Genomic DNA, 14,893 nt, shown 5'->3' on the forward strand with positions numbered 1-14,893 from the left:
GCCATCAAACCAGGTGCTTTCATGCTTTCCTTTGTAAACCTATTTTTTTTTAAGATTTATTTCCTCATTTCTGCGTAGCTTAACGATTTCATGTCTGCCACAAGGATTGTCTTAAATCATATCGTATTAACTCAATTTTTGCAGTTTTGAAATACAGCTTGAAATGAAGGCAATAAATCATATTCTAAGTCACTCAGAGAAACTCTTACTTGACCATTAGTAGAGTTTTTTAAAACTGTGAACTGTAATTTTTGTATTTACACAATAAAAACATACACAAAACATTTGTTTACTCAAATCTATGTTTTTTTCTGTATGGTTTAAGACGATCTCCATGTAAACATGTGTTTAATCAATATTTGGGATAATTTTCTAAATCTCAACTCTTTTGCCGATGTACTGGTTTTCAAAGTTCAGTTTTCTTTTGTTATTTGGTAAAGATATCAGAGGTTCAGTCTGAATGCTGGAGTGGCATTTTTCTACAAAATTTGCATTTTCCTATTGAGACTTTACCATTTCAAATCTATATTACGAAATTTTTTTGTCATTAAAAGTTTTTACTTGAGAGGGTATCATCGATGATTTGGAACACAAGAACGACGTTTACATCTCAGGCAAACGAATTGTAGTAGAGTTTAGTACCGTGCCCCCATTGTTTACTTTTTAAAAGACAGCCTTGCCCTGTACATGTGTGTGTATTACATATATTACTGTAGAACAACAGACTGTTGATGGTGGAATAGGTTGCAAGGTATAAAACACGTTTAACTGTGAGTGTATAACGCGTGCATAACACGTTAAATAGATAGTATACGCGTTTTAATATGTTAAATAGATGGCACACGCGTTTATAACACGTTTAATACATTGCAAAAATTTCATTCAATAGAAGCAAGCATAACAAAAAATAAAACATTTTCATAAAAATCAAAAGCGAAGATCTCCCTCATCACAAAATACAAGATGTTTTCAAAACCGATAATAAAATCTAAATTTCTATAAAATAAAATAAAACATCAAAAAACAAAAAAAAAAAAAAAATTAACCGCTGCTCATAATTAACAGAACAGACGCACAATAATTTACCATAGATAGTCTACGTGGCAAGGAAAGGTAATAATATATTGAAATTTTATTTACAATAACTCCAAGACTAGTTGATAGGCGTAGAAAAACTTATTAAAAGAGAAAAACTAGTTAATCGAGTAGATAATAAATCTTATGGAAAAATGTTGTAAACGAGGAATAGATCATAATGAATATAAAGGAGTTAAGATATCCCTTGTTAAGAGCTTTATGAATTGAAAAAAAAAGAGAAGAAAAAGGAGAGAGAGAGAAAAAAAAAAGAAAGCTCAAAACACGAATAAAAAATCATCAACAACAAAAAAAACACTCTGATCTTCTTGTCCATCTTCGCAGTCAACCGAAAATCCTTTCATAGTTCGAAGTTCATTCTTACTGCTGATCTCTGTTATTTCATAGTTCGAAGTTGTGTTCATTCTTACTCTCTGTTGATCTCTATTATTTCATAGTTCGAAGTTCATTCTTACTGTTGATCTCTGTTATTTCATAGTTCGAAGTTGTGTTCATTCTTACTCTCTAGATCTGTTATTTCATAGTTCGAAGTTCATTCTTACTGTTGATCTCTGTTATTTCCGAGTGTAGTAAAACAGATCTAGAAATCCATCTTTGCTTCATTTAATACCATATCACATTAAATTTGTATACAAGCATTTAATTCTGCTTTATTGAACATCTTTCATTATTAGACATTATTCACGTTATTCGAATCTAATTTTAAACAGTAATAAACCCAGACTTACTTTCTAACAACAAAGATTAGTTATCTTCTTTCTGATTCGATAAAGGAACGTCGATCAGCGGCGCTACCGTTTCGATTCTCATTTGGACGAGGGCGTAAAGGCGCAAAATTTGAAGCATTAGACAAGTGATCATCGTGCTGTGAATTATAAAAATAGTTCGTTTGTTGTAAGCTGTTCATACTTACTGAGCTTTCTCGACTAGAGTTTGGCAGACGGTTAGAAGGCATACCAAAGTTTCGTCCACTACCGCGAGGACTACTCTGATTAAAACTTCTATTTAGACTCGGACTACCTGAACCTGGTAAGTTACTTGAACGAGGACTATTGTCAATGTATCTCCGCGAAATACCGTCGAAATCTGATAGTTGTAGTTGGTGCTTATTTTGTAAATCTAAAAGACGCTCTTGACGGATATCTTGAAGCCGAGTACTCTCTTCGTGCATCTAAAAAACCATAAACAACATTAAATTTTAATACGCACGCATGTTTATAATTATAATAAGTATACGCTTATAAAAGATAGTCGAAAAAAATTACCCTTTCTTCAAGAAGCATTTTACGAAGCGAAACTCTATCTTCAAGTTCCTGAAGTTCTTTTTCGATATGATTTTTTAAATGCGTCGCCTGTCTTGTTTGGTAAGTTGTGAGCAAGTCTTGCTCTTGTTTTAATTGAGCACGCAATGCATTTAATTCTTCTAATTGAATTTCATCTAAACGTACCTAAATATTCCAAACTTTTATTTTAGGAATTGAACGACATTGATTTGTACGGTTTTTCATTTCCTTAAGTTTACTGTAAGTTAAGAACAATGACTACACAGCTACAAGACCTAAGACAAATATACATCTAAAAAAAGCTCTTAACATTGTAAGGAAAGAAAATGAAAAAAATTAGAAACATATTTTCTTCCTTACAATAAATTTCACTCAGTTCAATATAAATTATCAACCTCAAAATACGAATTTAAAAAATGAAAAAGTATTGCATTAGAAAGTAAATTATCAAAATCTAGAAAATTCTTTTGGCTTATCAATCTACCATTTAATATGTTACAAATTCCAATACAAGTTATGTTCTTAATAGTGGTTTTGGTTGCAAAGTTTTATGTGCCTGATAAACTTTAGAATGCTTCATAATTAGAAATTTTAAAATTTTAAACATTTTTTATTATATTCATGACTGTTAAGCAATTAAATATTAACAAAATTTGAAAAAATGTGATATAGATAGTAGAGAAGGGAACCAATTTTGTACAAAAATTGTGTTAATAGCACAGTGATTTAACTTTTGATTAAAAATGGAAAAATGCACTTTTAAAATTTTTTTTTAAGATTATGATTTGATAGCAAAGAGATTTATGTGAATGCTCTTTGGTTAAAATAGAATCAAAGTTTTTCAAGACAGTCTTTTTAAAGCGAGACACTTGCTTTCTGCCATCTTCAACTGACTTTGATAAATCAACCTTGCATAAAAATTAATTTGCTAAAAAGACAGACAAACCTTATCATAAAAGCCATTTTAAGAATTGAAATGATCTCTTTTTTAAATTCCGCTAGTTTCACATTTATAAAAAGAATATTTTAAACTGTTCATTGAGGTTTTTGAATAGAGATGATTGCAGATGAATCTCCTTAAACCTTAACAGGTTTTTTAGTGCTATACAAATATAAAACCTAAATAAAAATTTTTTAAAACTGTAAAAAGTCTAACAGCACTCTTAAACAAATATTTTTATATCCTTTTAAAAATTCTGAAGATGGTAAAAATTTTGAAACTTTATACTTTTCACAACCAAAATTTAGCAAAAAATTTCTCAAATTTGAACTAGCAAAATAAGAGCTCAAATTTCATATTCTTACTTTTAGAACCAAAAAAAAAGGGAAAAAATTTATGAAGCAGAAAATTTCATTTTTTCTTTTTTTAGAGACCCTAATATAACAGTTATTAGCTAAATTTACTTTTTGCTTTTGAAGTAAGTCACTGATACTGTGTTCATATTGTGATCCAAGATCAGCAAACTTTCTCATTCTGTCTTCTTCAAATTTATTGATGATAGCTTGATGCTCCTCTCTAGGAGCATTAGCTAATGTCTGCTTTCGTAGCAGTTTGTACTGACGCTCCTGGATCTTGCATGTTTCACGAAACTGTTTCTTAACTCGGTCCTCTTGAGCCTAAACAGTTATTGTAACAGTTTTAATAACTTTGTAAAGTGACAACAAATAATGAAAGTAAACAATTTAACTTTTTAATACATCTAGAAAATATTTCACCTTTAAATTTTTAGGTCTCTGTCTGAGTTCTAGCAAGTGTTTTTTTTGTAACTCCATCTCTGCCTTCTTATTATACTCCATTTGATTTTCCCACTCAGTAGCATGCAACATTTTTTGTTGTTCGTACCGCAAATCATGCATCTCTTTCATTTGACTGAATTCGAGTTCTTCAGTACATTTGTGATGATGTAGCAACATCTGATGGGCTCTATCTTTTTGTGCTTGCAATTTGTTCAACTCCTTAAAATGAATTGATTCATGATTTTTACATTATTTACACTATTTACATTGTGCATGTGTATATGTATTATTTATATTTTAAATGTTCTACTGAAGAAAAGCTCCTGTCAAGTCATAAAACACTACAAAAAAAAAAAAAAATTTTTTAAATAACTTAAATTAAAAAACAGAGTAACATGGAGTACTTCGAAGAGCATTTCCTTTTGCTGAGTTTGTCGTTTTATAAGTTGATTTCTTCTAAATATTCTTAACTCTTCTTCCATCATGATTTTGTGTTGATAAGTTGCTTGTTGCTCTTGCATTTTCTGCTGCTCTGTGTATTGGTCTCTTAATTGTGAAAATGTTATTGAAGCTCGTTTTAATTGTTCATCCTAAGTTAAGTATCCATATGATATAAATATGAGTAAACAAAACTAAAAAACTTTATTTCTTGATGTAAAAGATAAGTAATTTGGTAAAAACTAAACACCACTATTGACCTTTTTGAGGTTTTGTTTCGCTTGCTTGTAATTTGATTTTAGCTGATTCATAAGAAAACGCATTTCTTCCTCTTGCTTCTCTTTCAGCTGTCGAATTAAGATCTTCTCTTCATTAATACTCTCTTTCCCCTATGAAAAATAAAAAAATTAAATTAAAAAAAAGCAAAATTAGTTAAATGTGTTAAAAATGTAATGGAGATATCTTAACAAAAAGTATAAAATTGATAACAGAACATTACACTTTGCTCAAGTAATTGTCTATGCTTTGACTTCAACTTATCCATCTCTCTATCAAACATATGCATCTGGTTTTCAAACTCTCTTTCTAACAGTTTACGATGCTCACACATAACTTGTTGCTGTCTTTGTTCAATTTGTAGAAATCGCTTCTGATGTTGTTGGCGCTCTCTTTAAAAAAAAATTACTTTTAAATAAAGAAATGATTTTTCAAAATAAAACCTTAGAAAATCTTATCACAATTACTAGTTATATCTTATAAATAACTGCTAAATACCTATCCTATGATGATAACCTTAACACTTTACAGCAAAAAAAAATATTTACAATGAAAGAGAAAATAACTGTTCATCCTAATGAAATTTGAAATAAATTCATGCTTAAAACTATTATTCATAATCAAAACATTAAAGTTTAAATAAAAATCTTAGAGATTTATTTTTGTGCTTTTATGTAAATTGTAAGTTATGCTACACATTCATGACTCAAAAACTCACCTTTTATAAACTAGCAATTGCTCCCTATAAGCATCAGAACCTTGATGCTCTTGCACTTGACGAGCAACAAACTGAGCTGGACGCAATGTTGAAAACCTATTGTCATCAACTGGTTTCTCAGCAACTGGCTGAATTATTGATTAAAAAGTGATAATTTAATTCATGCTGTTATGGAAACTATTTTACTTGGTAAGAAACAATAGAAAAACAATGTCCCACTTACACTTGTAAGAAATACAGGCTTATCTGTTGAAGATGAAAAACTTGCAGAATCATCTTCTGAGCTTGCAGTTGGAGATGTATCACTAAGAGTACTTCCTTGACTTGTTACACTCATCCTCTTTGCTTCCTATTGAAATATAAAATAATTCCAAATTATTCAAAAAAATAATTTATTAAATCAAAGCAGTCTAAAACTTTAGTAATATGTCTTAGATTAGTCTATTCAAATTATTTTGAAACAGAGTTTAAAGGCTAACTAGACCTAATCAATAACTACTATATACAAAATACTATATCAATCTTTTTTTTTTAATTATACAAATTTATATTATACATTTTAATTGCTATTAGGTCTTAAAACTATTGCTAATCATGGCAAACACCAGTTATTTTGCAGTTTATAAGTCAAGTTCTATTAGATAGGATAATCTTTTCTTTTTATTTGAAATAAGCAGCTCAATTCTGTGTAAAATTGCTTCAAAATATATATAAAAAAAAAACTATACTACAACATAAATTAACTTATAGTATACTTTTGCATTTTCTCTTGATCTGGTGAAACTTTGTAAAGTAATTAAAATAAACTTAAATAAACTAAACAAGTAAACCAATCATTACCATATCTAGCATATCAATACATCCATCTTGAGAATCATTCCATAGAACATTAGCAGGTTTTTTCTTAGTTGAAGTAGTTTGTTCTCTTGCACCATCTTCAGAATCAGAAATCATTATCTTTACTCTATTATAATTAGCTTTATTTAGTGCAGCAACTGCACACTTTGTTCTCTCTATTAAATTTAACAATGTATTTCTGGGTCTTTGACAAGATATAAATGGTTCCTAAACAAAGAGTAAATCTTTTAAAATACATTTCTACACAACTTAAAATTAAAAAAGATTATTCTTAAAAGACCAAACATTCTTTATCTTCTTTTAAAAAGTACTCTTAACAACAAGAATCAAATTTATGTGGTATGAGAATCAAATTTATGTGATCACAACAAGTCTCAGCTCAACCAAACTTTCAATTAAATTTATGTGACAATAAATCAATTTAGTTTCAATCAAAAGAACTCTTGCTGCTACTTTAAACTCTAAAAGTAAAAAAAATAAAGTTACATTGAGCAGACTTTCTGCTGTTGGGCGATCTGAAGGGAGTTTTGCTAAACATTTTACAACAAATTCTTTAAATTCAGCAGACCTAAAGATAATAATATACTTAGTAAAATCCTAAAAAATTTAAAAGCTAATAAACTTTATAAAATCTCAATTTTTTCAAAAATAATTTTAAAAAAAAGTAGTACAATTTTAAAACTTACAAAAGCCTTAATATTAGTAAAGCAATAAAAATCATTTACCAGTCACCAGATGAAAGTCTTGGGGGGTCATTTTGAGCAATATGATATAACGCACTCATTGCATTCATTTTGAACAAAGGAGGCTGGCGTTCCGCTAACATACACACAAAAAAATGATAATAAAAAGCAGAAAACAATAAGAAAGGTTCTCACAAGTTTTGTTATTGCCAATGAATTGTTTAGCAGCAGATTTTCAACTTACCTAACTCAATGCAGGTAATCCCAAGCGACCATATATCAACCTAAAATTTAAATTTTATGTATAGTACATAACTGTCTAATGATTTTGTCATTTAAAAACTTAAACTAAACCCAGAGCGCCTGTAATATATTGTTTATCATACCTTGCCATCATACTGCCCTTCATCCATTGCAAGAATAACTTCAGGAGACATCCTTGAAAAAAGTTTTTTTGTGGATATTTAACTATATTCAATTAAAAATCATTTGATTGGCTACAATGCCAAACTTCAAAACAATCAAAAAAAAAAATGCTTGGGTCAATCATTTAAAAAATTACCAGTAAGGAGTTCCAACAAAAGAATTTGCAGGTACTTTCATTGACCCAGATCCAAAATCAGCTAAAGATTCATTGAAGTTAAGGAAAAACTTACCATAATTAAATTAAATTCTTACCGTAATTAGAAAAAAATTGAGGAAATTTCACCTATAGAGAGCTTATGCTCTTTATATCTAGAAATGTAGAAATTCCATTCAGAGAGGTTCTAGTATAATATACACAAAGATATGGATTCTCTAGATCTTTTTAATGGTATTTTAGAAATAAAGCACATTGAAAGTTTACAAAATTCACTCACCTAATTTAACCACACCTTTCTCTGAAAGCAAAATGTTTCCAGCTAAAAAATTAAAAATTAAAGCTTTCTATAAGGAAAATAAACTTTGAGCAGTACCTCTATAAATTATGCTTCTTACCTAAAAGACTTTAGAATTTATGATTATAGAGCATTTCATGTCAGCCCAGTAAACTTTTGAACTTTTTAAATCATATTTCTTCAAATTTGTTGAAATTTGGTAAAGTTACTGAGCTTGATGAAATGGTTTTCCTAGAGATATTTAAGCACCCAATTCAAAGCAGTTCTTGAGATATTCAAATTTTAAAATACAACTGTTTTTTTTTTTTTAATTTATAACTTACAGAGCTGAGTAACTAAGCCCAACCTTCATGCAACAATGATTATTGTTTAATGATAAGTAAATTTTATATGTGATTAATTTTTTTGTTTGTTTCTTAGTTTTATAGCTCACATTTTGGCAGAAGCAGACAAAGAGTGGGTGAAAAGAAAAAAAAAACAAATGAAGGGGTACAATCTGCACCAAAATGATTTTCTTCCTTGAAAAACACTGCATTCTGCAACTCCTGTAGCAAAAAACATTTTTCATAAGACTTCCTATCAGTACCAGATTCCTTGACAAAGACCCTTTAATATAGTAGGGCAATCTTGGTCACAAAAGTGGATACAAAAAATTGAGAGGATAGTTGTGAATGAAATTGCAGAACGAGATGTCATTATTACTCAGGATTACTGTAACATTAAAAGATGAACCTGAGAAATTATTTGTTTTACAAATCTTTGCTGGAGACCCTAAAAAATGCCAATAAATCCTCTATACAAAAAAATGTCAAATTGCTCAAAATATATTTTGATTTTATAGATTTGAGTACACCAAAAGTAACCTGATATAATTCATGGCTTATTAATCAACTTTGATCATTTTTTGTTTTAAAGAAATCTCCAGATTCAGTAAAACTTTTAATAAATATCATCAAGGTGATTACAATATTCTCTTAAGTTACTGCACCTTGCATAAGCTTTTGGACAAAAGTTTTCATAAAACTTCATGTTTCCACACCCCCAATAACAGCATAATTGATTAATGTCTGCAACCATTTTGAAGCTTAATTGGTTGAAGTTGTGACACATGCTGCATTTATGCTTTTTGGGATAAAATTCATCCCATTTTTGCCAAACTATAACTTTGTTGTAATACTTTTTCTTTTAATTACTTTTAGTAAAGTAAGTTTTTTTTTATTTATAATTTTTTGCTAGAGAATCAATTGGAACATTAGGATTTTAAGCCACTTGTCCAAAATGAATTTTCTCACTTCTAACTGCAAATGCATTTTCTTTGTTTACAACAAATTCTTTTTAAAATACCTTTATATCATTTGAAAGGTAGATAAATTTGCTTTAAAAATTAAAAAAAATTATCAAAATTGATTAAGTGGTTCTCAAAATATTTCAAAAATCCCATACATCATTATCATTCTAGAAAGTCTTTAGTAGTAAAATGCAAACAAATATTTTGAATATCTTTTTAACACAACATTTTTACTTAATCCTTATATTTACATAATTGTTTTCACCACTTTGTTACAAAAAAGAAAGTTAGAAAATGTAAGAAAGTGGGCTGATATATAAATTTGATAAGCAGCTGAAGTATAAATTTGTTTTATCAAAACGCTTCTTACATATTTAAATATATCTTAGTTATTTATGATGTAACAAAATTGTAAGGAAATATTCTCCTTTATAAAGTTTAACAAGCATTCACACCTAATGCTTAGTATTTATTATTGAACAAAATAACTATTAGCTTGTTTTGTTTTTTTTTTGAAGCTTTACACTTATATTCCAGCTCTTTTGCCAGCTTTTAAAAAGAAAGATTTACATAAAAATTTATGGTAGCAGTTTCTTATGTCACAGACAAAGCCAATTGATATCCAATAAATTAGTGCATTGAATTTTAATTTTTAGATGGAGTATCATGGTTCTACTCAAAAGAGCCCTAAAACCTCTAAAAGACATTTTTGAAAAAAGTCAAAAGATGTTAAACAGATTTATTACCTTTAATATCTCGATGTATTCTATTATTTTGATGAAGATGGTTCAATCCATTTAATGTCCCATGACAAATTGCAGCACATTCATTCTCTGCTAAGGGTTTTTTGTGTACTAAAAAAACAAGTTTTATATGTATAAGATGAAAACTTTCTCACTTGAAAAATAAATAAATTAGCACAACATTTCTTATTTGGATTTACAATCAATGACTAAAATAAAAAATAACTTTAACAACTTTTTCAGCTTTTCATATAAAAGTTTTACGGTAAAGTTTTATACAGATTTGAAAAACTGCAAATGAAGAAAAAGTAGTAATCTATTATTCAAAATATAAAAAGCAATATTTTTTTGTGCGTTTATTCATTTATACCTATAACATTTGTTACATTAAAGAATTGTCAAGCAGAATATTTTTAAACTCTACTACTTAGCATACTATAACTGAAATACCTTCTAGTATATCTGAAGCAGACCCAATACAATACTCCATGACAAGCTGAAAGAAAAATATTGTGATGGTCAATAAATTTATCAACAAATTTAAAAAATTTTCAAAATAAATAAATGGACAAGTTCACTACAGCTAATATTACTCTTGTTCAGGCACATACTACTTGTTAACATTTGAATAAGAATGTAGAAAACAACTCTTCATCAGTCTTGGTATTAAATACAGAAAACAAGAAAGTTAGATTTAAAATCAGAGAGGATATTTACAAATTATATAAATGTCAAGCATATTATACACTATCACCTGATTTAATCTCAATTCAGAATTTCCACTACAAAACCATTCCTAGAAATCTTTAAAATTACAAAAACTAATAAGCAAATTAACAACAAAATATTTACCCAAGCTGTGTTTTCTTTAATGTAGCAGCCATAATATTTGACACAGTTTTCATGTTTTAAATTAACAAAAAACTGGACTTCTTTAACAATATCTTGCCACTTTTCATTGGAATTTTTTCCTGAAAAAGACATTTTCTTGATAGCCACTGCCTCTGATGTTTGGCTGTTACGTGCATAAAATACAGCACCAAAACTCCCATGACCAATTTCACGCTGATCATAGAAAATCTTCTCAGGATCAACATCATAGAATAAGCCTGCATATTCTGGATTTTTGAGACCCATTTTGGGGATGGGCATTGTGTTTCTACATGCGGAGATTTGACAAAATCCAATCTATCTGCACTAACAGATAATGCATTTTAATTCTATTGTAGAGGAAAATTTAGCTTTTAACAAAAATGTGATCAAAACTGTTTATTCTAAAAGATTTAAAATATTTAAAACTCATGTGAATATATGTATGTATGTATGTATGTATGTATGTATGTATGTATGTATGTATGTATGTATGTATGTATGTATGTATGTATGTATGTATGTATGTATGTATGTATGTATGTACGTACGTACATATGTATGTATGTATGCATACATGAATGTATGTATGTATATATGTATGTATGTATGTATGTATGTATGTATGTATGTATGTATGTATGTATGTATGTATGTATGTATGTATGTATGTATATGTCTGTCTGTTTGTCTGTGTGTATACATGCATGCGTGCATGCATGTATACACATAGACATGTATGTATGTATGTATGTATGTATGTATGTATGTATGTATGTATGTATGTATGTATGTATGTATGTATGTATGTATGTATGTATGTATGTATGTATGTATGTATGTATGTATGTATAAAACTTTACATTTGTGGTTTATAAAGAAAAAATTCTAAAACATTTGCATTTTTTATTTGCATGCTCAAATCTGGCCCTGTAAAAGAATATTTATGCATAGGAATGTAAGTTATTTTTAATACAAAATATTGTCAATCTTAAACTTTTTTTTTTTATAAGGTCTACCTTTAAACTTACTTTTAATTTTTAAAAGTAACTAAAATCATATAATTAAAACCTTATCCTTGATCAAACATATACAAAATATACTTTTCTCATTAAAGCCTAAACTTCTTAAAAGTATGTGATCTATTTTTAGTCATCAGTGGCATTACTTGAGTATACTTATACTGCATCTATTGTGTTAATATGTATCTGGTGATAATATATAGGTATATAATAGCTAGGTACCAACAAATTTAATAGCAAGCAGAATTAACATCAGAATAGATCTACCTATATAGACTTTATGAAAAAAATAAATTTTTCCTTTTTTAAATTCCAAACTGTTATAGTGAGTATATTTACAATTATGATATGTAAACTATAGTCTTAACTTATTATTTTTACCAGCTCGCTGTCATAATTAACTGCCCGTCACTTAAACATACATAAAATTTTTCAAAATAAAATACTACGCATGCGTACGGAGGGGATTCAGATAAATTCTGCCTCGATTTTCGAATTGGAGACGTTTTCTCAGTTGAATTATTATTGGTTACGATTCGAGCAATGTGAGGAGGAAAGTAAAGGAATTAACATGAAAAGTAAACAACTTTAATCAAAGCAAATACTAAGATGTGAAGGCAGTTTTTTTTTATTTATTTCTTTATGATATTCCAATACTACAAGATTTGTGTTCGATAACAACGACTATAAATATTATGTAATGCAAAGTGGTGTATTTAAATTGTCTTTTGTAATTTAAAATGCCACATAACAGAAACAATTTCATTAAAAAAGTAATAACAGTGACGTCACTTAACCAAGAAACAAAACAAAGAGATTTCTTTGATTAAAACTTTTAAAAGTTTCCTTATGAGAAAAGTTTTGCTGTTTTCAATAAAGTAAATGGTTCTCATTAAAATATGAATAAAACCGCCAAAAGCTCTTGTAAAAAAAATCTGAAAAACACTCAGTGGTTTCAAAAAATAAAAAACATGAAAATTTTTTTTGACTTGTAATTCTTTTGTAAAATAAAAGATATTGAGTTAAATTCTTCGTGAAAATGTCATACTAAAGCATTATTTCTACAAATTTTTATGATAAAATAAATGATCCTCGTGTTCATTGGTTTTCTCTATCTTTTGGATCTGTTATACCTCTTGTTATAATTTTTTAGTGGATTTATGATGCAATTTTCAAAATAGTTATTCTTGCTATTTCTCTATCGCTAAGACTGAAATTATTATTCATACCATTCTACTTGTTTCACCTACTGCTTTTTGACTTCTTTTTTTGTATCATAAAATGCGACTAAAATCATCAGGATTGCGATGGCTCCGCGCAAAATCGGACTATCTGCAATCTCCGCCAAAAACAAAATTGGCATATCTGCAATCTCCGCGTAAAACAAAATTGGACTATCTGCATTTTCCGCCAGCTTTATTTTTGAACTATCTGCATTCTCCGGGCGTTCAAAGTTTTTATTGCATGAAATTATGCGCCTTGTCAAAATGTAATTTCGCTACAAATGGCAGAACTAATGATAAAAGTTGTTAATAAGAAGACAGTAATTGCATTATTTTCCATATATTCCTGTGATATAAATCTGTTTAAGTTTTAACACAAAGTTTCACTTGCCACATTTGATTTTGTTTAGAAGTAATTATTTTAAATAGTTATATGACATGTGATATGTTAATGCAAATGAAAAATTCACAATATTTTTAGAACATCATTTTAGCAGCTAAAATAAGAACAGTCTGCATCTACTTTAATCTCAAGTCTGAACTTAGTAAGCGTATACACATTGAAATTGATCAAAGTGTAGCTGATCGCAAAACCAATTTTATGTATTCAAATTTAATTTGAAATTAAAATGCTGCTGGATTAAGAAAACGTTTTACAGTTTTACGAGGCTTATTCGAAACATTGTTTGGTGTTTTTCAAGTTTGTCTATTTTCAACAGAAAAAAAAAAGTAGTGTTACTGTGTTATCTATATTATATAGGTATACTATATAGCATATAGCAGTCAGTCATGTTTTGGTTAAATGTGAAAATAACAAGTTGGTTTGTTTAGCTTACAAAATTAATTAATTCAAGTGTATTATTGCTATCGTCAAATAAAATATGTTAGATCTTAAAAATATGTTAGGACTACAAAATTATAGATGCTTTTAGATAAGTTGTGTTTGTATGTTAAATTATAATTTCTAAAGTTAAAAGTTACCTAAATGTGACTATAATTTAAATTCAAGTAATTAATATTGTCTATTACAAATGTGATGATTTATTATATTGGATATACTGTAAAAGTAATAAAAGCCTGATATTCAGATCAATGTGCAAGTTAAGGATATGTTTATTTAAAACAGCAGTTTTTTGTTATTTTGTAAGTATTCTTTTATAGAAAAAATACAGCTATTTTTGATTGTATCATAGTTATTACTATCATAGTAAAAAAATTAAAACCCTTTTTTATATATCATTACATCCCAAAGTCTTGGATATGTAAAAACTATCAAATATAATTGGACCAAAATTGTTTGATCATCACTGCAGTTGAGGTGACATCTGATTAAACCAATGTTTAATGGTTTAGAGCTCAAATCCAACTGAACCTTAGGTTCAGTTTGATTTTGATCCTACTTATTGATAAACCAAGTTTAAGAAAAGTTGGAAACCATATGTTTAATACTCATGCATGAGTTTTGAACTAGTTTGTGTTCAGTTAAGTAGCATCTCCAAAAAAGAATGGTTTTAAGTAGACAGCAAAGAAAACTCCACATAGTTTGATTGCTTAATGAACAAAAATAGGTTAATAACAATAATTTTGTTAGTTACGATCTAGTTTACTATATATTTATTGTAATATTGAGACGACTACATTCTATATACGTTATGTATTTCATCCTCACATTCATTCGCTTTTACAATTTAAATACCATTTCTTAATTCATTGTGCACAATGAATTATGCACAACGAGCCATATATAGTCATTGAACTGCATATTCATTGTGCACAATGAA

The 14,893-nt window shown here is 28.3% G+C and overlaps 1 protein-coding gene across 2 annotated transcripts; it reads right to left on the bottom strand.

Annotated features, from left to right (window-relative positions):
* Positions 1–921: 921 nt before the first annotated feature.
* LOC145184640 (serine/threonine-protein kinase TAO1-like) lies at positions 922–11,277 on the bottom strand. 2 transcript variants are annotated; one of them, XM_090093126.1, is made up of 20 exons: positions 10,850–11,277; positions 10,448–10,493; positions 10,001–10,108; positions 7,949–7,990; positions 7,651–7,711; positions 7,475–7,526; positions 7,333–7,372; positions 7,131–7,224; positions 6,892–6,973; positions 6,388–6,612; positions 5,771–5,896; positions 5,548–5,675; positions 5,053–5,221; positions 4,814–4,942; positions 4,520–4,705; positions 4,095–4,334; positions 3,783–3,995; positions 2,361–2,543; positions 1,824–2,266; positions 922–1,675 (listed from the first exon to the last, which is right to left on the bottom strand). In XM_090093126.1, exons 1-19 carry the CDS (start codon positions 11,147–11,149, stop codon positions 1,844–1,846), a joined length of 2,847 nt encoding a protein of 948 aa, XP_089949252.1. In that variant the 5' UTR covers positions 11,150–11,277; the 3' UTR covers positions 922–1,675; positions 1,824–1,843. The 2 variants fall into 2 exon arrangements, with proteins under 2 accessions (XP_089949252.1, XP_089949251.1); XM_090093125.1 differs by having other exon boundaries at positions 922–2,266.
* Between the last annotated feature and the right edge of the window lie 3,616 nt (positions 11,278–14,893).

This window comes from Hydra viridissima, unplaced genomic scaffold (genome assembly GCF_058129835.1).
Source record: "Hydra viridissima isolate aposymbiotic clone 2 unplaced genomic scaffold, HvirCarnegie_v1 scaffold_7, whole genome shotgun sequence".
In the NCBI taxonomy this organism is placed as follows: Eukaryota; Metazoa; Cnidaria; class Hydrozoa; order Anthoathecata; family Hydridae; genus Hydra; species Hydra viridissima.

Coding starts and splice junctions, on each gene's coding strand:
- LOC145184640 (XM_090093126.1), bottom strand. CDS start 11,149: ATGCCCATCCCCAAAATGGGTCTCAAAAATCCAGAATATGCAGGCTTA. Junction 5,676..5,770: donor AGCCTGTATTTCTTACAAGT/GTAAGTGGGACA, acceptor TCAATAATTCAG/CCAGTTGCTGAGAAACCAGT. Junction 2,544..3,782: donor ACTTACTTCAAAAGCAAAAA/GTAAATTTAGCT, acceptor TGGAATATTTAG/GTACGTTTAGATGAAATTCA.